The sequence below is a fragment of the Lontra canadensis genome, unplaced genomic scaffold, assembly GCF_010015895.1.
Source record: "Lontra canadensis isolate GAN:19392208 unplaced genomic scaffold, GSC_riverotter_1.0 scaffold15, whole genome shotgun sequence".
In the NCBI taxonomy this organism is placed as follows: domain Eukaryota; kingdom Metazoa; phylum Chordata; class Mammalia; order Carnivora; family Mustelidae; genus Lontra; species Lontra canadensis.
Genome location: NW_022631009.1, coordinates 403,703 through 428,582, shown reverse-complemented (window position 1 = coordinate 428,582; position 24,880 = coordinate 403,703). Strand labels below are relative to the sequence as shown.

Below are 24,880 nucleotides of genomic sequence, written 5' to 3'. Positions count from 1 at the left end.
CCTCGCAACAGCGCAGGTGACACAGGAGGAAGGCCTGGGGGGTGGGGGGAACGGATGTGGGATGGAGGGGAGGATGCGAATAGAAAAGACAGGGCTTTCTAACGCCTGCTCAAGGGAGAGAACAGCCCAGAATATGACCACACCTAACAGGGCAACGGAGAGGGGAGAACCCCCATCTTGGAGAGCCCCCCCATAGAAGCAACACCCATGCTCCCCAACTCCGCTCTCCCAGGAAGTGGCTGGCCTGAAGCCACTGCTTCTCAAACTGGGCTGTCCTTTGGAGTTCTCTGGGGGGGCTTTTAAAAATATCAATGCCTGGATGGATCCCACCGGCAGGGAATCTGGCCCAATGGGCAGGAGTGTGGCCTGAGGTTGGGGTATTTAAGAGCTCCCCAGCCGGTGCCAACGTTGACAGTCCCTGCCCCGGAGAATTCTCTTGCTGTACAGGGTCAGGCCGTCCAGCTGCCGTCAGTTTGTCGTTAGCTATTCATTGGTAGGATTTCTTCATTAAATGCTATGTCTTGTATGAGACGGTAAGCTCCGCGAAGACAGGAAATGTGTTAGTTTTCTGTGGCTGCTGCAAGCACGTTTCTGTCAAGGCAGCTGCTTCACGGTCGTGGGGAACCCGGGAAGACCAGAGAATTCCATGCCCCGCCATTTCCTCTCTTCTCCAGCATCTGGAGCCGTGTTCCTTGCCTTCCTTGGCTCTGGCCCCGTCCTCTGCCTTCAAAGCTGGCCTCTTCTCTCTGAGCCTGCTTCCCTCTGCCGCTGTCAGGAGGCCGTCCTCTCTGCTGGCTCACATCTCCCTCCCCTTCCCTCACCAAGACCCTTACGACTGCATTTAGGGCCTATCCGGATAATCCAGGATTACCGCCCCTTCTCAGGGTCCTTCACTCGATCACATCCACACAGTCCTTTCTGCCATGGAAGGTAACCTTCACAGGCCCAGGGATTAGGACCTGGATATCTCTGGGAGGGCCCTTCTTCAGCCTGCCTTGTGGGCTCATGTTACTTTTGTTTGCCTCTGTGGGCTCGCCACCTAAGCACAGTGCCTGGGACACAGTGACATAGTGACACAGTGTGAACAGGGAAATAGCAGAAACCCAGGGCACCGCCGATCAGAATCACATTGCGTTAGAGTCGGACTCGTGGGGGTGTGGCAGGAAAGCTGAATGCGGTGGTGGAAGAGCCAGGTGTAGGGGGATTGCCCTTGGTGCCCCCTAAAATGCATGTCACTTCCCAGCACACACCCCTTCCCCACCCCATTCAGTGGCTTTCCATTATCCTGGGGACAGAGTCCCATGAGGCTGTTCCCTCCTCAACTCTCCCAGCTTGCTCTCCTCTCACCCCAGCCACCCCGTACTGCCCCTAAAATTATACCTGCTACCCTTGTATCATCGCTGCTTCTATAATTTCCTTTCTCCTCTAGTAGATCTAAACTCCAGAGGACAGCTGTGAGCTTACCTTGCCCCCCCCCCCCGATTTCCAGCCCCAAGGGTAGAACGCGGCCCTTAGTGGGTGCCCAAGTACATGTCAGGTAAATAAAGGAACGTCAAACTAATAAGTTGTTAAGAGCCAGACAGCCTTGCTTTTGATCCTATTGGCTTCTCGGGAGACGCTGGACGGTTTGGTCATTCCCTAGTGCCTGCACTGGTGGCTGGCTGACAAGTCATTTAAAAATATTTGGCAGGGGCTGGATGCAACGAGCCTGCTAGGGCAGTAGAAGGTTCCAGAAGGAGAGTTTAGCAAGAGTCTTGGAGTCATGTCGTGGGAGACTCCAAAAGCCCATCAAATGAGATTCAGTGGATAATCGGGAGCCACAGCGGGCCATTACTAAAAGAGGAGTTGGAGTGAAGTCAGAGATGGAGGGAGGTTTACCTGGCAGCGGGCGGCAAGACCTAATCCGTGGAAGGAAGGAAAGTCATTCCGTGTCAGTAACCCAGACAAGATGTGATGATAGCTTTAATGTGGAACCATCTAGAATGTTCCAAACAAATGGTAGAGCTTCGATTCAGAGTGAGGGAGAAACACACTCAGGAGCTAATGTACCATACCCTGGGCACACGTATGAAAAATGGCACAGGAGCGGGTGTCTGGGGTGACTCTGTGTCTGCAGAGAGCGTGATGCCTCCCCATTGTGACCCATTCAGTCAGCCAGGAAGGAACCCCATTTCTTATTCATGGTATTTTGCACCTTCATATCCTCAGTATCTATTTCTTTAGATTTCGACCAAGCTCCCGTACCTGGGATCAGAGTGCATTGACACATTAAGACCGGTCGCCGGAAAGTCCTCTGGAAAAGGACAAAGCAATCATAGTGACAGGCCTCCCCCACCTGAAGAGAAATCCACTAATATTTTTTGTCTCCTGTCCTGAAATCCCATAACACACTTCTGTACCCATTTCCCACACCAATCTATACAGTAAGCAGTGGCCGGGAGCGATCTATTTAGGGAGCTGTGGGTGCCACGGGGTTGGTTATAATGAACTAATCTTGCTTTCCACCAGAAAGGGAAACCACAAAGGCAGAGGAAGACTCGAGCTTGGGTTCTTACTTTGGTTCAGCGGGCTGACTCGGTGCTGTGTCCCCCCTTCACACAGCAGCAGAGCGCTGGTGAGAGGAAGGTTCCAGCTCACCGAGGAGAACCTGTTCTCAGCCTCAGTGGCCTCATGGGATAGCTGAGGCTATGGCGTTTCCTGCTCTGCCTCCTCGGGGGTAAGAGCTCCTACGTGAGGATGTGCGTGATCGAGCTCTGTGCGCTGTGATGCGCAGTCAAGACCTGAGGGGTGCTTTCCGCTATGGTATTGTCACCGTTACCAGTATCGGCATGGACGGGGTGGGGAGGGCTGTGGGCAAGAAGAAGCAAGCAGACCAGTGATTTTCCCCAAAGAGTGGCAGCTTGCAAAATTGCTTAGAACATGTGAAAGAGGAATTCTGGAAGAGTGGGCAAACTTTACCCATTCTTTCCTGAGTTGAAATTGTTTAAAAAAAAAACAAAAAACTTTTCTAGAAAAAATACTTTTCCAGAGTCCTCCCATACTAGACTGACTTGGTAAGACTTTTGCCCCAAGATAAAAGTGGTCCCCAAAGGGACCTTCCCTTCCTGCTTTCCCTCTGCTTCTCAGATATGTGGACAGTGGGGAGACTGGGAATGCGGCCGGTGCATGTGTCGGAAGAGGGAGCCAGAGAGGGTGGTCCTCATGCCTGTAGCCTCCAGCCTTGGTCTCTCCTCCAAGAAGACATCCCATCAGCAGGGTCAACGGGAACCTTCGCCCTTCAGCCCAGAGCCGGTCCGTGGGGATATCACGGGAACCCTCCCCGGTTAGAGAGGGCTGTTTTGGATCCAGGCCAGCCATGCCTTGTCTCTGGGCAGCCAGAGGCCATGGGATCCTTGGCATAGACCACGACACGTCTCTCCGGCTCAGTGTGCTCACTCGTAAAATGAGCGGGGCTGGACAAGACCAGGTTTAGGTTTGTAATCTGTGCTCCGTAACTGCTCAGCAGCACTGGGTTTGGCCTTGCCTGACCAGTGCCGTTCAGCGATGATGGAGTACAGCCATGCAAGGGTCCTGTGCCTGCACCCCTGGGACCAGATCCCTGGGGATCTGTGCAGGACTTGTAGCTGCTAGCTGGGCGGGAGAGGCTGGAGTTCGCGCCGAGGGCTCTGGGCCGGGAGAGGAGCCTGCCACCATTCAGTGACTTACTCCAGGACATTCATCCCTTGGATGAGCTTTAAAAGCAGGAAGAAAGGAAAGGGGAGAGATGAAGAGTAAGGCAGGCAGGCGCCTTGTCCCCATCAGCTCATCTGATCCTTACCACAGCACTGGGAAACGAGAAGCAAAATGTGCATCAGGTCGCCTTAAAGACACTTCCACTCTGACAAGGCTCAAGGTAAATCTTCACCTCCCAGAGCAGGTGTTCTAAGGACAGGGGTGTGCCCGGTCGCGGCTCGCTGTGACCTGGGTGTCTTCAGGCGGTTCTGTTGTCATTGCTGGGCATTTCAGAACATGCTGACGCCTGGTCCCCACCCCAGGATTCCGAGGTAAACCCTCTGGGGTATAGTCTGAGCCTCAGGACATTTAAGCTAATGTGATTTATAGTTGTAAAAGATCTTTCTGGAAGATAAAGGACTGGAGGAGGGGCCAAGAATGGGAAGCTGAAGACCAGGCAGGAGGCGGGAGGCGGGAGTGGGCAAGTGATTGCAGGGACCCCACGAGAGATTCCAGGGGCTCTGGGGGGTGACGGTGGGAAACGAGAGAGGCAGGCGAAGCGGGAACCTGCTTGGGGAGGTGCTGTGGGCAGGCCAAGCTGGTGCATGTCCGTGCGTGCTCACACATGTCTCTCTGAAGGCTGTCGTCTCAGAATGCAAGGCAGAGGACATTCTCCCGGCTGTGGCAGTCTTCGGGCCACCGAAGGCAGCCAGTGCCAGCCTTGCAAGTCAGAGCCCAACAGAGCGGGGGTCCTGGCTCATTGCTCATTCCTAAGGGATGGGAGCCCAGCTTCTCCTGGCCCGGCAGACTGGAGCGTCTGGCTTCCGCCTGGGAGCAGGGAGAAGCTCCCCTGACCGGTGGTGTGGGATGAGAGGAAGGTCACGGGTTTCATCCCTGGGTCACCTTGCCCCGTGCTAATGTCCTGTGGCTGCGGTAGCAGACTGAGCAACTCAAGACAACACAAATGGCCATACAGTCCTGGAGGTCAGAAGTCAAACATCAGATTCCTGGAGCTAAAGCCACGACGTGGGCAGGGCCGGTTTCCCCTGGGGGCTCTGGAGGAGGATCCCCTTCCCTTCCTTCCCCGGCATCCAGTGGCCATCTGCATTCCTTGGCCTGTGGTTCCTCTGTCCGCCTCCAAAGCATGTCTGCCCCTCTCCATTTGCACCCTCCATCACCTTCTCCCCATCTGTACTCACAACCCGCCCCCCACCTCCGCTTATAAAGATCCTTCTGATTCTGTTAAGGCCCACCTGGATAAGCCAGGACCATCTCTCCATCCCAGGGTCTTTCTCCAAATCCCCTCATCCAAGTCCCTTTTGCCATATTGGGTCCCATTCACAGGTCCCGGGATTGGGACCTGGATCTCTTTGGGGGCCGTAATCCCGCCTCCTACATGCTGTACAAAGAGACGCAGACCCATCGCCCCTGGAGGCAGTGTAAACCCATGTGATTTTTGTCCGGGATGAGACTGGCTTGGATGAATGGCTTTGTGGAGAACGTTCTATCAGAGAGGAAGAATAAACCTTCAGCCTTTTTCCCAGGCTTTGAGATGAAGGGGAGTCTCTTGGAGGAAGAGATGAAAGAGGTTCAAGAGAAAGCTGTGGGTTTGGGGGTGCAGAGGATGAGCGGAGGGGCTGGAGACAGGAGTGGTGGACAGGATGGGGAGAGGGATCTGATGGGAGCATCTGAGCAACTCCTGAAAAGCCCCCGTCTTGCCCTGATCCGTGCCCCAGGGAACAGAGAAATCCCCTTCGTCTCCCGGCTCCAGGAAGATGGAGTGTTCGTGCCTCCGCCACAAGGAGGGAAATGAAAAGGTTACACCAGGAATTGTCGATATGATGAATCCCTGTGGTCTCACGGCCTCTCTCAATGTTTTGATAGCAGCATTTGATGGATTGTAAATCAGAGCAAGCCCATCTTAAACATTTGATAGCACCTTATTTATTTATGTATGTGACACGTAAAACCAAAATTGATTCCTGTTTCTTTCTTTCTCAGCAAGATTTTTTTTTTCTGCTTTCAGAAACCCGTCCCTCTGCTCCCAGCCCTGCTTTGCCATGTTTGCCGGTGTGTGGGGGTGTGTGCCGATATGTGGTGGCGGCTGTTAGGATTCTCTCTACCCAGAAAAAAGGACACTTCGCCTTGGAAAGGATGATAGCGTGGGGAAATAACTTTGTTTCAACATGTGTCTTAATCTTGTTGCCTTTTGGTTTTTGTTTTTTGTTTTATGAGAGTCTTGCTCAGAGAAAGAGATGGAATAATATAGTTACAGTGTGATAGATTTGTGATATGAATCCGAGACCAACACGAAAACAATTTCCCGATCGTCCTGGCTTGCATCGGAGCTCCTGTGAGCCCCGCCAGGGGATCACATCCACTTGGCCTTTGACATACCCTTGCTACCGTGATAATTTCCAGTTTATAATACATCACCTCATCATCAACACTGCTACCATTTATTGAGTGTTTATGGGGACCTGGTGTCACGATGGGGTCTTTTAAGCATTACACTGTTTACGGCAACCTAACAACCCTACCAGGCAGGCATTAGCTCTAGATTTATAGATAAAGAAACCAGGTCTTACAAAATATCTTGCCAGTGTCAAACAACTGGTAAGAGTTGGGCAGGGCCTCACTTCAAACCACAGTCTGTTCTAATTCCAAGCCAGTGGACTGACTCACTCCGCTTTACTGGCTTCTCAGCTAAAATGTCCTTGACCCACTGCGACACTGAGGACACACAGCTGCCCAGCAGAACCCATCGCCCCAACACGATGGCCTTTGAGAGACATTTCACCCACCTGCTCTGGGAGAGAGGCCACTTGAAGTCTTATAATGATGGTGAAGGACAAGATTCTGCATCCTCTCTCCATGCTTGCATTCTGTCCCCCCGCCCCAACACACATCTCATGGTTTGTCTTGCCTAATGGACAAGCTTGTCACCTCTGAGAACCTTTCAGCTTTGATGCCCTGTAGACCTTCTTGATTCTGGTCTTTAGCCTTTGGGTTCTTCCATTAAAAGCAGAGTATGGGGGGAGGAGCCTCTGGGTGGCTCAGTCGGTTAAGCTTCCAACTCTTGATTTCAGCCCAGGTCATGATCACAGGGTCGTGAGATCGAGCCCCACATGGGTCTCCATGCTCAGCATGGAGCCTATTTAAGATTCTTTCCCTCCCTTTGCCCCTCCCCACCACCACTTGCTTGCTCGTTCTCTCGCTATCCAAAAAAAAAAAAAAAGCAGAATGGTATTTAGTCTTTATTAAACCATCAAGACAAAGCTTCATTTTAACTATTTAAAAAAAAAAAACCTGTATGTTAAAATTACCATTTTTAATCCACTTTATAAAAACTATACTAGAGATTAAGCTTTTTTTCTTATCTTTCATCTAGACTCCCCGATGACACCCCCTCCTCCAAAACTTTTTGAGAGCTGTGTGGAGCTCTCAACTTCCCTCATGTCCAACTATTCCTTAGTTGTCCTAAGTGAGGGAAAGAAGAACTTTCTTCCATTTTAAAACCATCGAAGGTTTTTGTTTTCATGCGGGTGAGTGAAAAGTTGTGCTTCTCAGTGACCCTTTTGAAAGCCTTTCCGAAAGAGCATCACTGCAGAGAACAGAATTTTTAAACAACAAGTGAATCGCTTGAAAATCCCTTTGTGGTGAACACAGAATGTCCCCCATGGTCAGAGAGTCTGCCCCTCTGTGGTCGCTGATTCGCACAAGCGTGTCAAGGAGGCTCGTTCTCGGTGGAGTCCCAGGCCCCAGATTCAGGTCCTCGAAGAGGCGGCCCCGGATCCTCTCACAGATGGGGTTGTTCAATCACCATCAAGCCATTTTCCAAAACTCTCTGCAGGGGCGCCTGGGTGGCTCAGTGGGTTAAGCCTCTGCCTTCGGCTCAGGTCATGATCTCAGGGTCCTGGGATCGAGCCCCGCATCGGGCTTTCCGCTCGGCGGGGAGCCTGCTTCTCTCTCGCTCTCTGCCTGCCTCTCTGCCTACCTGTGATCTCTCTCCCTCTGTGTGTCAAATAAATAAAATCTTAAAAAAAAAAAAATCTCTCTGCAGAGCACTCAGCACTATCAATGAGCTGTTTGCCATTTACTTCCATCTCCCCCTCCAATCTCGATCAGAGACACCATGAGAGCAGGAATCTTCTGTCTCACTTCCTAAGTATGTCCGGCAGCGTCTGGCATAGAGCAGGCAGGAGGGAATGAACGAACACACAAACGAATGTAGGAGTTGTGATCTCCTTTCCAAGGCCCGTGTTTCCATTTCTTAAAAATAGGTCCTGTGCTCTGTTTCCCTTTTAAAACACCAGGAATGTTGGAGGATGGGAATGGGGTGTCCAGATGGACCTGGGGGGGTTGGTGGAAAGCACCCCTCGCCACCAGCTCCCACTGCTTCTCGGGAGGCACTCGAGACAAGGTCAGATTCACGTGTAGACACATGGCGTTTAGTCATGGCTTGTGTTGTGAGGTGTGTAGTGCAAGAAGTGTGTTTCTAGAAATAAAGCATTAATGTTTGTCAATGACTTACTTCTCTGGATGAGCAAGGACGCAAGGCTAACCCTCTAACGGGTCCCTCCCGCTCCCACCGGGAGATTCTTTCTTGAGGAGAGGGAATGGTGTGGAATTAGAGCTGTCACAACCAGAATGAGACAGTGTTGCAAATGGGCATGTCACCTGGCACGTCTGTCGTGGCAGGAAAAGGCTGAGAATTGCTGTTTTAGAAAGGGATGCTGGCGGTGAGGAGGTTGGCCCGAAACTGTGTCTGTCGAGATGTTTGCAATTACAGGTGACAGAAAACCCCATCAAAGTGACATCAGTGTGCTGGATTTGGGCAGAGTGGCATTCAGCGGGCTCGCTGTCTGCATCTCTCAGGCCAGCGTGCTGCTCAGCTCTCGGGCAGGGTCCCCCACGTGTGGCAAGAAGGCCATCGGCAACCCCGCGCTACCATCCAGTCAGTTCAGCAACTCCACCAGAAAGGAGTGCGTGTCCCCCCCAAGTGGTTCCGAAAGAACCAGCCGAGGGAACCACACTGGTTCTGGCCGCTTGGCTGGGGTCCCAGGCCCATTTTGGAGTCACTCATCATTGCTGGAGTGCTCAGACCCAAGTCCCGCGCCCACCGCTGGAGGTCCCGTGTGGGCCCAGCATGGGCAGGGGCATTTCTCTGCCCAGGGCTGGCCTGCCATTGCCAGAGGAGGGGGGGAAGCCCTTTGGCCAGGGGCGGGGGGTCAGCCACAGGCAGGCAAAGCCCAAAGGCCAGGCCGAGACACAGGGAGTGGCTGTGGCTGCAACTGCTGGGGAAGGGCATGGGGGGACTTGATCTAGCACGAGGAGTGGGGGTTTGGGAGGCATGGGAAAAGCAGTCAGGAAGAGGGGGGATGCTGGGTAAGCTGTGGGGTGAGGGAATCCGGGTTTCCAGTCTCAATGACAGAGAAGATGATGAGATTTTATTTGGAGAGAGAAGATTTACGGAAAGATTGGGTATGAGGGAAGGGATCCACGAGGTTCTAGAAGTATTACATTTGGGGCACCTGTGAGACTCCCAGCGATGGGCATAGATGCCCAGAATACACATTTGGAAGACCCTCAAAGGCCATCCATCCCAGCCTCTGCCGAATTTCCCCATCAGATACCTTCCAGGTGGGGCAACTGAGTAGAGCCTCTTTCCCAACTGAGCAGGACAGGATCATCCGGGTTGTCTTGTTTTGTTTAAGGTTTATTTATTAATTTTGGAGAGAGGGAGAGAGAGCAGGGGGAGGGGCAGAGGGAAAGAAGCAGACTCCTCGCTGAGCGGAGAGCCCTACCTGGGGCTCCATCTCATGACCCTGACCCTGATTTCATGAGCTGAGCTGAAATCACAAGTCAGACACTTGAACTGACTGAGCCACGCAGGTGCCCCCATCTGATTTTTTCATTTATGTGTTGTTTTCCTTGGGTTTTGTGAACCATCTTGACCTTGTTGGGTTGTTTTGTTCTGTTTCATTTTTTTAATCAAGTTTCAGTGGAGAACGGCCCCTCCAGCCTTTGCGCACACAGCCCATAGTCCGAGTGGGAGGGCTGGGGCTCTGCAGAGGGGCCCGGGGCCGGAAAGGCTGTTCGGTGGCTAGCTCTCTGCAAGGATGAGTGTAGAGCTTTGGGGTGGAGGAACTGGGGGAAGGCGGTTTACCCCACGCACTCAGGGAGGGGGAACAGATTTGGCAGTTGGAGAGAAAAGCATCAGCAGAGTGGGGAAGGGCAAAGCACACCGAGATGAGGGGTGAACAGGGCGGTCCTGGAGGAGGGGAGCCAGTAAGAAAGGCTGAGGCTTCAGTAAGTTGACGTAACTTGTCCAGGCTCCCCCAGGGACAAAGGGCAGGAGCAGATGTGGAAAGCAAGTCTCCTTCACTCGGGGCGGGGCGGGAGCTCCTAACCTCTGCCATGGAGAACAAGAGTTGGTACAGTAATGTGCGGGGGTGCCTGGGGGGCTCAGCTGGTTGAGCATCTGACTCTTGATTCTGGCTCAGGTCACAATCTCAGGATCATGAGATCGAGCCCCGTGTTGGGCTCCGCACCCCACGTTGGGCTCCACAACGTGCGTCAGGCTCACATTCATCGTGGAGTCAGCCCAAGATTCTGTCCCTCTCCCTTCTCGCGCTTGGGCGCACACACACTTCTCTCTCTCTCTCCCTCTCTCTCTCTCAGACAAGTAAGTAAATAAAATCTTAAAAAAAAAAAAAATGTGTCAACCAGGGCAGAATGAAGCAGCTTTGGGAAACTGGGTGTTGCTTTTCACTTTTGTTTTGCTTTGTTTACTTTTTTAGGGAAATGGGAACCCGAGGTGTTCTGAACCCAGAGGGAAGGGGCTTCGGGGAAAGGAGAGGAGCTGAGACTTCCGACGAGGGCTCGGCTAGAGCCCCCGAGGAGCAGCAGGCCAGTGGAGGGGTTAGCCTTGTAGTGGGGACACCTGCTACCTCCCCTGAGGTGGAGAGAAGAGGGATGCGTGTGGAGATGGGGAAGAAGGTGCCCTTTGTCTTGTGACTTGATCGTCTCATAAGATAGAAGGCAAATCTAAAATAGACAGGCAAAGTTAGGAAAATTAAAAATATTGGCACAGTTGCCATAGAAATTTCTAGGGGCATGAACAAAACATGAGTAAGAAGATCTCCGAGCCACACGACTTCGATGAGCTGAGCTAGCGTGAGTGCACGGCACCCTCCCCAGGGGTTGACAGCCGAGGAGGGGATGGGGGGAATGAGGTCAGGTGTCGCAGGGTAGACTGGAGAGGGGGGAGGGGGAGTCGGGGTACCGAACAAACGGTAACCGTACCGCTTAACCTCACTTAGTGAGCACTAACGTCAGCTCACTAACTCAGATCACCTGGTAGAAGAACCAAAACAGGCTGGCATTAAAGGTTCTCCTTCAGCCTGATCCCGCAGGTGGAGAAGCCCCCCATTCCATAGATGTGGAAACTGAGGCTGGCCTGGTGAATGAGTGCTCCGCATTTGGAGTACTCCGGGCTGCCTGTGGGTTTGGGGCCTGTGAGGTGAGCATTCTGGCTGTGGCCAGAGAAGGAGGGACACCTCCATTAGTGAGTGGCAGAACCGGGGTTGAAACTAGAGGAGAGCGGGCTCCGGCCTGTGTCCCTTTCCACGATCCAGGCAGGCGCTAGTGACAAGGGCTGAGGGGGAGAAAGACCACGGGAGGCCAGGTCCTCTGTGGAATCTGTTGCTTCCGAGTAAACAAGTACCTTCTGGGCTCTGGGCTCACGTAGGCCCAGAACGGGTCTGCCTTCTCAGGCGTCGCTGGCTTTCTTTGTCCCCCCCTGCCTTGACTGCCCTGCCTCCGGTCACCACTCCTCCCCCACTGCTAGCAGGAGACCAGCCCCTTTTCAGAGCCCTGTGTTGCCTAAATGCACGGTGACGCTAATGAGGGGGGCTCCGTGGGGTGGCTGCAAAGTTCACTTCATCCCCTGAAACTGGTTTGGCTAGAGGAAGCCATGCAAGCTTTTTCCTACCGAATAAGAGAGCATCTCGAAGTAACAAGTGGAAAAAGACATTACAATTCAATTAAAATCTTCCCCCTTTGAACACTCCCAGAGGGAGAAAGCCACTCAGAATTGGTGAGAAATCTAATTTATGGGCTCAGTGTCAGGAAATGGAGTGATTCACAGTGAGCAGCTGTGCATCCCGGGGACCAGGCCGTGGGTGTCAAGCCAGAGCTCTCTGGGCCCCCCCTTCGCCAGCAAGCCCGTTACCTCTCCGGGCCTGTTTCCTCGTCTGTGAAATGACGATCATGGCCACGTGCTGGTGTCACGGGGATCACGGAGATTATGCATGGAACCGCCATGTGGTTACACCATCCTGCCTGCGCTTAACCAGACCAGCAAACTCCTTTTCTTTAAAAAAAAAAAAAAAAAAAAAAAAAAGTCCAGCTGAGCACCTGAGCCATAAAAACACAAGAAATAGCATCTTTTTTTTTTTTTTAAGATTTTATTTATTTATTTGACAGAGAGAGACACAGCAAGAGAGGGAACCCAAGCAAGAGGAGTGGGAGAGGGAGAAGCAGGCTTCTCGCCAAACAGGGAGCCCCATGTGAGGCTCGATCCCAGCACCCTGGGATCAGACCTGAGCTGAAGGCAGATGCTTAACAATTGAGCCACCGCCCCAAGAAAAAGCATCTTAAAGTTCACCTCCGGGGCCCCTGGGTGGCTCCATCCGTTGAGTGTCCGACTCTCGATTTCAGCTCAGGTCATGATCTCAGGGTGGTGAGATCGAGCCCTGCTTCAGGCTCTGCGCTCAGGGGGAGGGGGGTCTGCTTGAGATTGTCTCCCTCTGCACCTCTCCTTACTGTCCCTCTTCCTCTCTCTCCCTCTCTCCCTTTCTAAAATAAGATAAATGAATCTTAAAAAAAAAAAAAACTTCCCCACCCCCAGCCACCAGCTGTGCTGCTGTGGACTGTTGTGTCTAAAGCGGTCTTACGCTCTGTTACCAAGCACCCAGCGTTCTGTTTCCTTCTCTTTGGGTGTCGCTGTTTTAATACAGTTCTTCCCTCACTTCTGCATTGTCCTTTGAATTGTCATTGCGCTTGGGGGCTAGGCCCTTCTACTCCAGCCCAACCTAGAAAAACGTCTCAGTCTTCACACCGTAGAGCTCGCCTCCGCCCACCCACGTCTGAGTTAGGAGAGGCGAGGTGACGTGCCTGCCCAGGCCACTGCACCTGGTGGCATGTCAGCCAAGTAAAGATTCCTATGCCTGCTTCTGGAGGTTTGGGTTTAATAAAGTCTGCACAGTGGGGGGCTCGGGAAAGGGATTTCTGCAAAGCAGCCCAGGTGGTATCTGATGGGTGGGGAGCCATGTTGTAGATCCACCCCCACCCCCACAAAATTCAAGTTTGGATTTAAGTAGGCTGGGGAGAAATCAGTAAAACTCAGGAACTAACTCGGGGTCACGAGTGACATTTCAAAAGTGATTCCCATTTAACAGGTGAGGAAATGGAGCAAGGATGGAGACAGGTGGGGGGGCACGCTGGGCAGCCAGAGCAAAGCCCAAGACCCCTGCATCGGGTTCCTTTCTTTCCACAACGCCCCCCCCCCGCCCCCATCACTGCTACAGGGCACCTACCCTTCCGGATTCCTTCTTCTGAGGCTGCAGTGGTCTAGGGGGATGTTGTAACTCCAGACCATAAAGAACAATCACACACTTACACACACACAGGCGCATGCACGCGCGTGCGCACGCACACACACACAAACACACACACACACACTCAAGGTCTACCCTTATGAACTGAGGCAGAATCCATTAAGAGCTCTGTCAGAAGACCCAGCAAAGCTAAAAGCATCTTTTTTGGCTTTGATGTCTTGACAAGATGCTTCCTTTGAAAGCCCAGAGACAGCCCTGTTATTTGCTCTGACAGCAGCAGCGGAAAGCCCTGAAATGAGAAGCAGCGATCCCCCCACCCCTGATGCCCCGAGGTCCGATTTCTTGAGAGCGGCCCACGTGCTCCCCGGTAGGTGCGACGCCCGCCTGGGAGGCCCAAGGGGCGTGGGTTCCCTGGCTGGCTCTGACCTCTGCTCCCCCTTGGGCAGAGATCCCCAGCCACCAGGGTCTCTTAAATCTGACTCTTCACCTCCCCCCACCCGCGTGCCTTCCTGGAGAGTCAGGAGCCTGGACGTTTCTCGAATCTGACAGCCAGGCTGTGTGTCAGTCGCCTTGTGACTGAGTCTCCAGGGGCTGGTCTGACAGTCTGACCCACTTTTCCTTCCCCTGAGGGCCGCAGGCCACCTGTAGGGAGAGGCCAGGAAATGCTACCACCCTGAGTCTGGGAAGGAGGGGTGAGGAGGGATGACAGTGGGGAAGTGCATCCTCAAGGAAGCTTCCAGAACCTTCCTGCTCCACGCCTGGCTCACCTCTGCGGGGCCATCCTCCTCTGGGGACTGGCAGAATCTTGGTCCCACCCCGGACTCAGTGAATTTTTAAAAAGATCCCCGTACAGCTTGTTTCCCAGCTCCGCTGCTCTGGGCTGCGTGACTTTGGCCAAGCTCCTTAACCTCTCTGAGCTTCCAAGTCTGCAGAGGGTCTCTGAGAAGTGAAGCACTTAAGGCTTGACATATACTAGGACTTCCGTGAATGTTAGCTGGCGTTGGTACTGGGAAAGCGATTGAGGGAGAATTGGTTTTACCACATTCAGACTCAAATCATCCAGCCTTGGGGAAGGAGGTCCAGACTGGATGGGAGAAAGTTCCAGATGCAAAGCAAAGAGCCCTCACCATGTGCTTAGCGTACAAATGTCACGGCAGAGAGAGGAGTCTCTCCAGCAGCCTGTGCCCTCACTGTTTAATTTGGGGTTCGTTCAGATTATTGTTCATCTGCTCGGTTCAGGGGTTCCTACCTTCCTTGATGTGCCTTCTCTTCTTGCCATCCCCGCCCCACCACCCCACAGACGCATCTCCAAGACCTGCTGCTCCCATGACTCTGTTGCCAACAGAATGAAACAGCAGCTCCTTGCCATGACATTCAAGGCCCTCCACAGTCAAGGCCCAAGCTGACTCGCCAGCCTCTTCCCAGCTTCCACCCTCACTTTGCCCTTTGACCTCAGTCCCGTCATTCCCCAGACTCATCCTTGCTCCTGCTGTCTCCTCTGTCCAGGAGTCTGTTCCTCTGATTGGGGTCCCCCTCCCCTTTCTCTCTACGGCAGGATCCTACTCCACCCGTGGGGCCCTGCTTAACCAGCGGAGGCTGCATCATGTGCCAGGAGCACGGGTTCAGCTTGGACTGACTTTGTTCAAGTCCCAGCTCTGCCTAGAACTTGCCATGTGAGCTCGGGCAAGGCACCTCGCCTCCCCAGCCTGGGTGCATTCCTCTGTCAATGGAGGCTCGTAACACCTGCCTCACAGACCTGTTGTGAGGACTCATCCACGAAGTGGGAGCATTTCAATGCATCAGAGCCATGGTCATCTTATTTCTAGAAGAAGATAACCTCCTCTGGGAAGCCTTTTGCCTTCCTCCCGCCCTGTCCTACAGAATGAGGCACCGCGTGCTCTGTGTTCCGTTAGCTCCCTGCTTAGAGTCCCAGGCCACCCCACTCTGCATCTCGCCACTGCTTAACTTTTCTCCGTGGTGCTTATCAGCGGCCCGTCTGTGCCCGTGACCATGAGCTCTGCCAGAGAGGAGACTCCTGTGTCTGGGTGCGTCTGCACTCGTGGTGCTCAGTATTGCCAGACTACATGAACAGATCACTTTCGTACCGTGGGGGGAATTTGGTTGGCACTGCCCTGCCTGGCTGTTACGGACTGAGTCGTGTCTCCCCCACGCCACCCTCCTGCCGCTCTGCCAAATTTGTGTGTTACAGTCCTACCCCTGAGAGTGGGACTGGATTTGCAGCTAGGGCTTTTAAAGAGGTGAGGAAAGGGGCACCTGGGTGGCTCAGATGGTGAAGCCTCTTCCTTCGGCCCAGGTCATGATCCCGGGGTCCTGGGATCGAGCCCAGCACCAGGCTCCCTGCTCAGTGGGGAATCTGTTCCCTCTAGTTCTCTCTCTCTGTCTCTCAAATAAATAAATAAAATCTTTTTAAAAAAATTGTATTTCAAATGCCCAAATCTCTTGGACAGTGTGTGCAAATTTAGCCACCTTCCGCTGTGTCAACAGGACCCTCTGTGGAACGTTAGGACCCTCTTCCCCTTACAGAGTTCCTCCATTCATGTGAGCCCCAGTACGTGCACACGCAGGTACAAGGGCGCACACACGTGTGCATACACAGTACTGAGACTGTGCTGTGCCTCCTTGCCCTGCATCAGCCACAGTTCCCACGAGGCAGCCGTCCTGCAAGTAACTTAAACTTCAGCCAGCATTTATAGAAAGCGCACTATGGGCCAGGTATGGTTCTGGGCTCTGGGGAAACCAGAGTGAAAACTTTCTGCATTTATGGAGTTTATATTCTAAAATAACACCATCTAGGGCACCTGGGTGGCTCAGTCAGTTAAGCGTCTGCCTTGGGCTTCGGTCGTGATCCCGGGGTCCTGGGATCGAGTCCCACATCAGGCTCCCTGCTCAGCGGGGAGCCTGCTTCTCCCTCTGCCTGCTGCTCTCTCTCTCTCTCTCTCTCTCTCTCTGACAAATAAATAAAATCTTTAAAAAATAAAATACCGTAAAATAGCACCGTCTAGTAGAAGGTACCTCAAGGATAGAAACAGCCTGCGCTGTTTAATGCAGTAGCCACGGGCCACACAGGGCTGCTGAGGACTTGAAATGTACCAGCGTAACTGAGGAACTGGCTTTTAATTTTATTTTCATTCATTTAAATTCAAAGAACCGCACGTGGCTAGTGGCTAGTGGATGGAAAGCACAGTTCTAGAGGAAGAAATAAGTAAGCAGGTAAATACTGCCCCCCTCCTCTCACCCCAAAAATGTAGGAGTAAATCTTAAATATTGAAAAGTGCTACGAAGAAAGCGAAGTAGGGTAAGGAAATAGAGTGATGTGGGGAGGCATTTGTTTCGGTGGGGTGGCGGTCAGGAAAGGCCCCTCTGGCAGGGAATGTGATCACTGAGGAGTGCTGCGGTGAGACAGTCCAGCAGAGGCCCCGAGATGGAAGGGGTGCCCCTGCTCCAGCAGCCAGAGTGTGATGCCCGAGAGGGAGCAGGAACCCAGGCCGGAACATTTGAGGGTTTGAGGGCTATTATAAGGGTCCCGGAGAAAGGGCTTCATGCAGACAGGCAGCGTGAACTGATTCTTATCTTAAAACATCCCTCTGCTCCGGAGAGGCGGGAAGCAGGAGACCCACGGGAGGCTGCCACAGGCTTCCAGGCAGGAGAGGATGGTAGCTGAGACAAGGCAGGGAGAAGGGGAAGCGGTGCCAAGCGGTCTGGTATTAGATTTATTTTGAAGATCGCATCGGCAGGATTGCTGATTGATTCACTGGGGCGACACAAGGAGGTTTGGGGCCAGGATGAGCGGTGGTGGAACCACTGACAGAGATGAGAAACCCTGGAGGAGGCAGTGTATGGCTGAAGGGGAAATGAGGGTCTGATCAACACGAACGGGGCGGCTGACAAGGACGATTTGGGTGCGCTCAGCAAGAAGACATGGTCCCCTCTGCTCGGCTGTGCCCATGTCCTCTCCTCACCAGGGCCATAAGGGATCGTCACTCACTACTGCGGACATTACCCAGCATGGAAATTCCAGGGCTCCTCCTTAGGATGGCTGCGTCCTGGGTTCATAGGGGAATTGGCCCTCCCTGGGTCCTGCTCAGCTTTGCACCTGAGCCCCTCAGCAGATGGGTGTGGGTAGAGTCCTGCAGAGTTGCTCATAAAAATAAGTCTTCACGGGGCGCCTGGGAGGTTCAGTGAGTTAGGCCTCTGCCTTCGGCTCGGGTCGTGATCTCAGGGTCCTGGGATTGAGCCCCGCATCGGGCTCTCTGCTCAGCGGGGAGCCTGCTTCCCCCTCTCTCTGCCTGCCTCTCTGCCTACTTGTGATCTCTCTCTGTCTGTCAAATAAATAAATAAATAAAAATAGGTCTTCACTTTCACCCTTGAACATTCTCTTCAGTGGGACTCCCAAACCCAAGCCACTGGGAGGGCCGAGAGGTGGTATGCCATCTCTCCCATTCCCCTTCCTCCTGGATGTCAGCCATACATGTTTCAAAACCCACCTCCCTTCTCCTTTAACCACACAATGAAAGGGCCCCTCCATATCAGCCCATGCATTTAGACGCTCAACATGGCTTGTTCCCCAGCTTGCCTTCTGTTAACATATCCTACTCCTATTAAGCAAATTGTTCCTGTACTCCCCAATTAATATTTGTTTAATGCAATTCCAATCAAAATTCTAATAGGATTTTTATTTTGCTGATGATTCTGATTTATGAGAATTGATTGAGGTGAATAAATGATCAAAATAACCCAGAAATGTTTTGCAAAAGAAGAGTGATAAGGAGGAATTCACTCTACCAGATATTAAAACATACTCTTTTAGGGGGAGGGGGTTGATGTCACATGATAGTTGTATTTATTTTCTCAAGAGCCTCCATACTGTTTGTCACAGTGACTGCATAAAACATACTCTATTAAAAAAAAAAAAAATTAAGTGAGACATAAGTACGGGTCCCAGTACCTAGATAAGAGGCACAGAATAGATGACTCAGAAACGCCCTAGTATATATAAAAATTTAATGTATGACAAAGATGATTCCATATCTAGAAAAGATAACACAATATGTACTATGAGATAATTGGTAACTTTCAAGAAAAATGGTTAGAATTGTATCTTACAGCTTAACCCAAGATCAGCTCAATTCCAGATGTAACAAATAAAGCTAAAACACTCTAAGAAAACATAGAGTAATATGTCTCAGTTATCAAAGAAGACAATCACTTTCCTTTTTTTTAAATGTGCAAGTGATTTTTATTTATTTTTTCTGTTGAAATATGATTGACATATAATAGCCTATTAGTTTCAGGTGCACCTTGTAGTGATTCCATGTTTTCTTGTCATTAGGAAGTGGTCCCCACGATAAGTCTAGTCACCTTCTGTCACCGTACAAAGTTATTACAGTATCATTGACTATATTCCTTATGCTGCACTTTACATCCCCAGGACTTACTTTTCTATAAGTGAAAATTTGTACCTCTTAATCATTACCCTTTACCTATTTCATGTGCCCTGCCCCCGAACCCTCCCCTCTCTGGTAACCAGCAGTTTGTTTCTTGTAACTGGAAATCACTTTCTACATATAAAATCACAATGAAAGGAGCCACAAAAGAAAAAGGTTGGTAAATTTGCTCCCTCTAAAACTTAACATTTTTATATGTAAAACAAGAAAAACACCATCTACAAGAGTAAAAGATAAATGATAGACTAGAAAAATTTTGCAACAAATATAATAACGTACTGATATTCTTAATCTGGAGAGAACTCGTACATTAATAATAAAACCACTGAGTGTCACAAGATAAAAATGGCATAAATAAGCAATTCAAAAAGAAAGAACACACGTGGCAAGTAAATCTCTAGAAACAATTCAACCTGATTAGCAATCAAGGAAAGCACAAAGGCATATGAAGACAGTTTAACCCTACCTAACTGGCAAGGCTTTTTCATGGTAGTATTTCTGTAAGTAGAGCGGTAAATCAAGCGTTCTCGCTCACTGCTTGGGGAAGGTCTGGCTGATGCAAAAGCTGGCCAAGTGAGTCAAGAGAACTTCAAATGTCCATACTCTTTGACCCAGTGCTTCTGTATCTAAGCATCCATCCAAAGGTAATTGTCAGAAATAAGGACTCAGGGTGTTGACTATAATTTTGTTGAGAAGAGCCAAAAATTGGAAATAAATATCCAGCAAAAGTTGGAAGGCTAAATACATCATGTGTGGTCTGTCCCTACAAGAAAATACCACGCAGCCATTTTTTTAATCATTATTTTGCTCAATATTTGTAGAAACGAGGAACCTTTCAATGAGTGAAAGGAAGGCACTACAATATTTGGGGTAATTTTTTTTCTTCTTTACACTTCAAAGCATTTTCTGGATTTTCTCTCCTGGTGATTTTACTCTTACAATAAGAAACAAACATGGATACCCATTTTCTAATGCCCGTGAAACACCGCTTGCCGGCCCCAGGCCTTGCTTCTGATGTAGCATCAATTAAAGTAGCTAGAGGGCCCAGTGACATCTCGTCTTCAATACCCCTTCTACCAGCCCGCCCACCACTCAGTGCCTTTGTTGCTTTTCTCTGTTTGCCGCTAAACACGAACGAGTGACCTGCACCCTCCTTTGCTTGCTCTGGGCCAGTTCCCACGGCCGTTTCCAAAGAGAGGAAGAGAAGAAGATGACCTTTCATTTTCATGGGCCCCACTCTGACCGTCTGTCCTTACCTAGGTGTTTCCTTTGGGGTGCCAGTTGGGGTGGCTTAAAAAGAAATGCTAGTTTCTTCTGCCTTGTGGAAAAACACTGACCCTGTCTTTGTTCTTGTCCCACAGATATGATGCTGCCTCTTGTGTGTAGCCATTGGAGCAGTGACAATTTTCTGGGCTGAGATCATTCTCAACACTCAAACATTAGACTTCAGCATTCAAGGAAAGCCAAAGCCATTGGAGGGTGACTACAAGCCCAAAGCCTTTTATCTTACTTGTTCCAAAAATTTCACTGCCCCTTTCCTACCTGTCCCCCCCCTGCCCCAGATTAAACTATTGCACACACACAGGCAGCATGGCGAGCAAGCGAAAATCCACCACGCCGTGCATGGTTCGGACCCCACAAGTAGTAGAACAGGATGTGCCCGAGGAAGGAGACAGGGCCAAAGAGAAAGGAATCAGCACGCCACAGCCTGAAGCAGCCAAGGACAGTTGGACAGTGGAACCCGAAAACTCTTCCAAAGAAAATGAAGTGATCGAAGTGAAATCTACAGGGGAAAACCAATCCAAAAAACTCCAAGGTGGTTACGAATGCAAGTACTGCCCCTATTCCACGCAAAACCTGAACGAGTTCACGGAGCACGTCGACATGCAGCACCCCAACGTGATCCTCAACCCCCTCTACGTCTGTGCCGAATGTAACTTCACAACCAAAAAGTATGACTCCTTGTCCGACCACAACTCCAAGTTCCATCCCGGGGAGACCAACTTCAAGCTGAAGCTGATCAAGCGCAATAATCAGACTGTCTTGGAGCAGTCCATCGAAGCCACCAACCACGTCGCGCCCGTCGCCGCCGGCGGCCCCGCCAGCGGCGACGGTGATCCCGGCATCTCCGTGAGTAAGACGCCCATCATGAAGCCAGGGAAACCAAAAGCTGATGCCAGGAAGGTGCCCAAGAAGCCCGAGGAGGCCACCCCCGAAAACCACGTGGAGGGGACGGCCCGCCTGGTGACCGACGCGGCTGAGATCCTCTCGAGACTCGGAGGCGTGGAGCTCCTCCAGGACACGCTAGGGCACGTCATGCCTTCTGTCCAGCTCCCACCAAATATCAACCTTGTCCCCAAGGTCCCCGTCCCGCTGAATACTACCAAATACAACTCCGCCCTGGACACGAATGCCACCATGATCAACTCCTTCAACAAGTTCCCGTACCCAACCCAGGCTGAGCTGTCCTGGCTGACCGCTGCCTCCAAGCACCCGGAGGAGCACATCAGAATCTGGTTTGCCACCCAGCGCTTAAAGCACGGCATCAGCTGGTCCCCGGAGGAGGTGGAGGAGGCCCGGAAAAAGATGTTTAATGGCACCATCCAGTCGGTACCCCCGACGATCACCGTGCTGCCAGCCCAGTTGGCGCCCACCAAGATGTCACAGCCCATCCTCCAGACAGCACTGCCGTGCCAGATTCTCGGCCAGACCAGCCTGGTGCTGACTCAGGTGACAAGCGGGTCGACGACCGTCTCTTGCTCCCCCATCACACTTGCCGTGGCCGGAGTGACCAACCACGGCCAGAAGAGACCTTTGGTGACTCCCCAGCCTGCCTCCGAGCCCAAGCGTCCACACGTCGCTCAGGTGCCAGAGCCCCCACCCAAGGTAGCCAACCCCCCTTCCCTGACCCCGGCCAGCGACCGCAAGAAGACAAAGGAGCAGATCGCGCATCTCAAGGCCAGCTTTCTCCAGAGCCAGTTCCCCGACGATGCGGAGGTCTATCGGCTCATCGAGGTGACCGGCCTGGCCAGGAGCGAGATCAAGAAGTGGTTCAGCGACCACCGGTACCGGTGTCAAAGAGGCATCGTGCACATCACCAGCGAATCCCTTGCCAAAGACCAGCTGGCCCTCGCGGCCTCCCGACACGGCCGCACGTACCACGCGTACCCTGACTTCGCCCCACAGAAATTCAAAGAAAAAACCCAGGGTCAGGTTAAGGTCCTGGAAGACAGCTTTTTGAAAAGCTCCTTCCCGACCCAAGCGGAACTGGATAGGCTAAGGGTGGACACGAAACTCAGCAGGAGGGAGATCGAATCCTGGTTTTCGGAGAGACGGAAGCTTCGGGACAGCATGGAGCAAGCTGTCTTGGATTCCATGGGGGCCGGCAAAAAAGGCCAAGACGTGGGGGCCCCCAACGGTGCTCTGTCTCGGCTTGACCAGCTCTCTGGGGCCCAGTTAGCCGGTTCCCTGCCCAGCCCCTCACCAGCAATTACGAAGAGTCAAGAACAGGTCCATCTCCTGCGGAGCACGTTTGCCAGAACCCAGTGGCCCACCCCCCAGGAGTACGACCAGTTAGCGGCCAAGACCGGCCTGGTCCGGACTGAAATCGTGCGTTGGTTCAAGGAGAACAGATGCTTGCTAAAAACCGGGACCTTGAAGTGGGTGGAGCAGTCCCAGCACCTAGCCGGCGAGGCCGGTCACAGCCACGGCCACGACGCAGCGCCGAGGAAAGCCACGAGAGCCGTCGTCGCCGAGAGCCCAAAGAATGGGAGCGAGGTGGGTCAGCCCCACTACAAGGACCCCAAAAAGCTCTGCGAGGAGGACTTGGAGAAGTCAGTACCCAGGGGGAAAGTGAGCAACGAGCAGGCAAAAGACGGTGCGCCGGCCAAGCCTTCGGAAGGCGCCTCGGACAGGTCGGAGGGCAGCAGCCGGGACGGCCCCGGCAGCGACGAGAACGAGGAGTCGGGCGTTGTGGATTGGGTGGAGATCACGGTCGGAGAGGAGGACGCCGTCTCAGACAGGTCCGACAGCTGGAGTCAGACTGCAGCCGAAGGCGCCGCCGAACTGGCCGGCTCGGACTCCGACAGCATCCCGGCAGAGGCCGGCCAGGCCTAACAGGTAATTCCACCTGCTCCCTGTCTGGGAACGAGGGGAGGGCACTGTTGTCTTCCTTTTCATTGCCGGGGTCAGTATAGGCTGTACGGGACGGAGATGTTGACACAGATGATGGGGTCTTATTTTTTAAAGGGAGGAAAATAGTGATGCCATCAGGCCGGGTCGGAGGACCCAGAGTGGGTCAGGCAGGACCAGCCAAGAGGGTCCTTGGCTTCACATTGGATGGAAATCAGATGTGAGCCAGCAGGAAGCGAGAGCAGAGTTTACTGAAGGTATATAGAGAGAGCAGATACAGCCAGAGGGTCTGGGAGACTCGGAGAGGAAAGGAGCATGGGTCCCATCTTTGCTTGGGGTCTAGGGTTTTCCTTGACGACTTTGTTCTAGTCATCCGTGAACTGGTAGGAGCAAGGACAGGGTCCAGTCGTCCTCCTAAGTTACTCATTCCCTGGATCCCAGAGGGTCTTGACGTCACGACGTCTGGGGCCAATCGTCTGCAATAGGCTTAGACACATGCCAACCTTGCCCGGTCATTCCTGGGATGTTACCTATTGTGCTGGAAGCCTCCAGAGAAATCATTAATTCCTTGCCCCTTTCAAGGAGGACACACATGAAGGCATGTGTAGGGCGGGGGTGCAGGTCCTCGCGAGAATGGAAACAGGAAAGGCAGCAAAAAGCAGACTTCTGTGGACTCCTTCAGTTTCCCTGTCTCACTAGGAGCTGGCAGATTCTCTGTCCTCATTTGCAAGGCTGATGGGTGACAGCGCCAGTGCCTGTGGCCTGTTATGGACACCCCCCTCTGGGGCCTGTCCATTCTAAAGTCTAGATGCAATCGTCGCGGGGACACATCCTTCTCTTTCTTCATGTTCGCTGCTCTAAGAAACAAAGGATGTTTTTCCTTTTTCTTTCCGTCTTTTTTTTTTCTCTTCATTTTCTTCCCTTTTTGGATTTTTTTAGAGTAGTTAACCAAGTCTACTGGCTAGAGATCTGGGGTTGTTTCTTTTAACCTGACAGGTCTGGGTCTTTGCCTTGGCCTGGCTAAAGGAAGGCATGGATGCCACCAAGTCACCCAGCTTCTAATCGCGCTGATTGGGTCCCTGGAACCCCTTCAGATCTGGAAGAGACGGATGCAAATGAGGCCCGAGGAGCCACAAAAGCCTGGGAAGGGAGGTTGTCATGGTTACTAATGGCCGTGTCATCCACATGATGGGACACGGCACCCAAACCCCGATGTTTGTGCTTTCTGGAGAGGTCTGTACACATCAAGGCCTAAAGGCCCGACTGCCAGCTCCATGGTGGGTTCAGAATAGAGGGGGCAGCGGGGCGAGGGGCGCGGGAGGCAAAGATCATCTCGGCCAAAGCCGAAATATTCTAAGGGCAGCGTGGAACCAGGAGGAAAACGTGTGATTTACCATCTGCCCGCATGGGCTTCTCCAGGGGTCACTTAAAAGACAACAGAAGGGGACACCCCCATGTCATCTTTTCAAGTAATAAAATAAAGGTAAGAACCTCCAGAATGATTGGTAAGGTCCCAAAAGGAGTCCTGGAAGTTACCATACCTCTTTATTAATGAGTCCAGACAACTTTGGCTGGTGAGCAGCCCCTCGTTGGTTCATTTATTTTGTAGTAGGATAAGGGGCCTGGCCACAAAATAAAGTCTTCTGGAAACCTTGTTTTTAGCAAGTTCCATGAAAATTTCACTAGCCAGCTAGTGAAAATGATTTAAAGAACAGCCAGGTGAAAATGCCATCAAGTCTTCCTTCCCCCCTACCCCAACTTTTCAGGAGGGAGCAGTAATGGGTTACAGGTGAAAATGCAGCATAGAGGGAGGGGCTAGTAATCAGAGGGAGCTGAAGGCTACGGAGGCCACAAATAGCACCCTAGGCCCGTCACCATCTGGCTGCCTTGGTTCCTCTCTCTGGCTATTTTCCTGCCTTCTTAAGAGACCCTACCAGCCCAGCCTGTATC

The 24,880-nt window shown here is 52.2% G+C and overlaps 1 protein-coding gene across 2 annotated transcripts in view; it reads left to right on the top strand.

Moving 5' to 3' along the window:
* The window catches only part of ZHX2 (zinc fingers and homeoboxes 2), a 153,548-nt gene that overhangs the window by 118,364 nt on the left and 10,304 nt on the right, over positions 1-24,880 (top strand). For both annotated transcript variants that reach the window (XM_032858405.1, XM_032858406.1), the window contains exon 3: positions 20,161-22,918. In XM_032858405.1, the coding sequence (XP_032714296.1) occupies positions 20,390-22,915 (2,526 nt within the window). In that variant the 5' untranslated portion in view covers positions 20,161-20,389 and the 3' untranslated portion in view covers positions 22,916-22,918. The remainder of the gene's footprint in view (positions 1-20,160; positions 22,919-24,880) is intronic.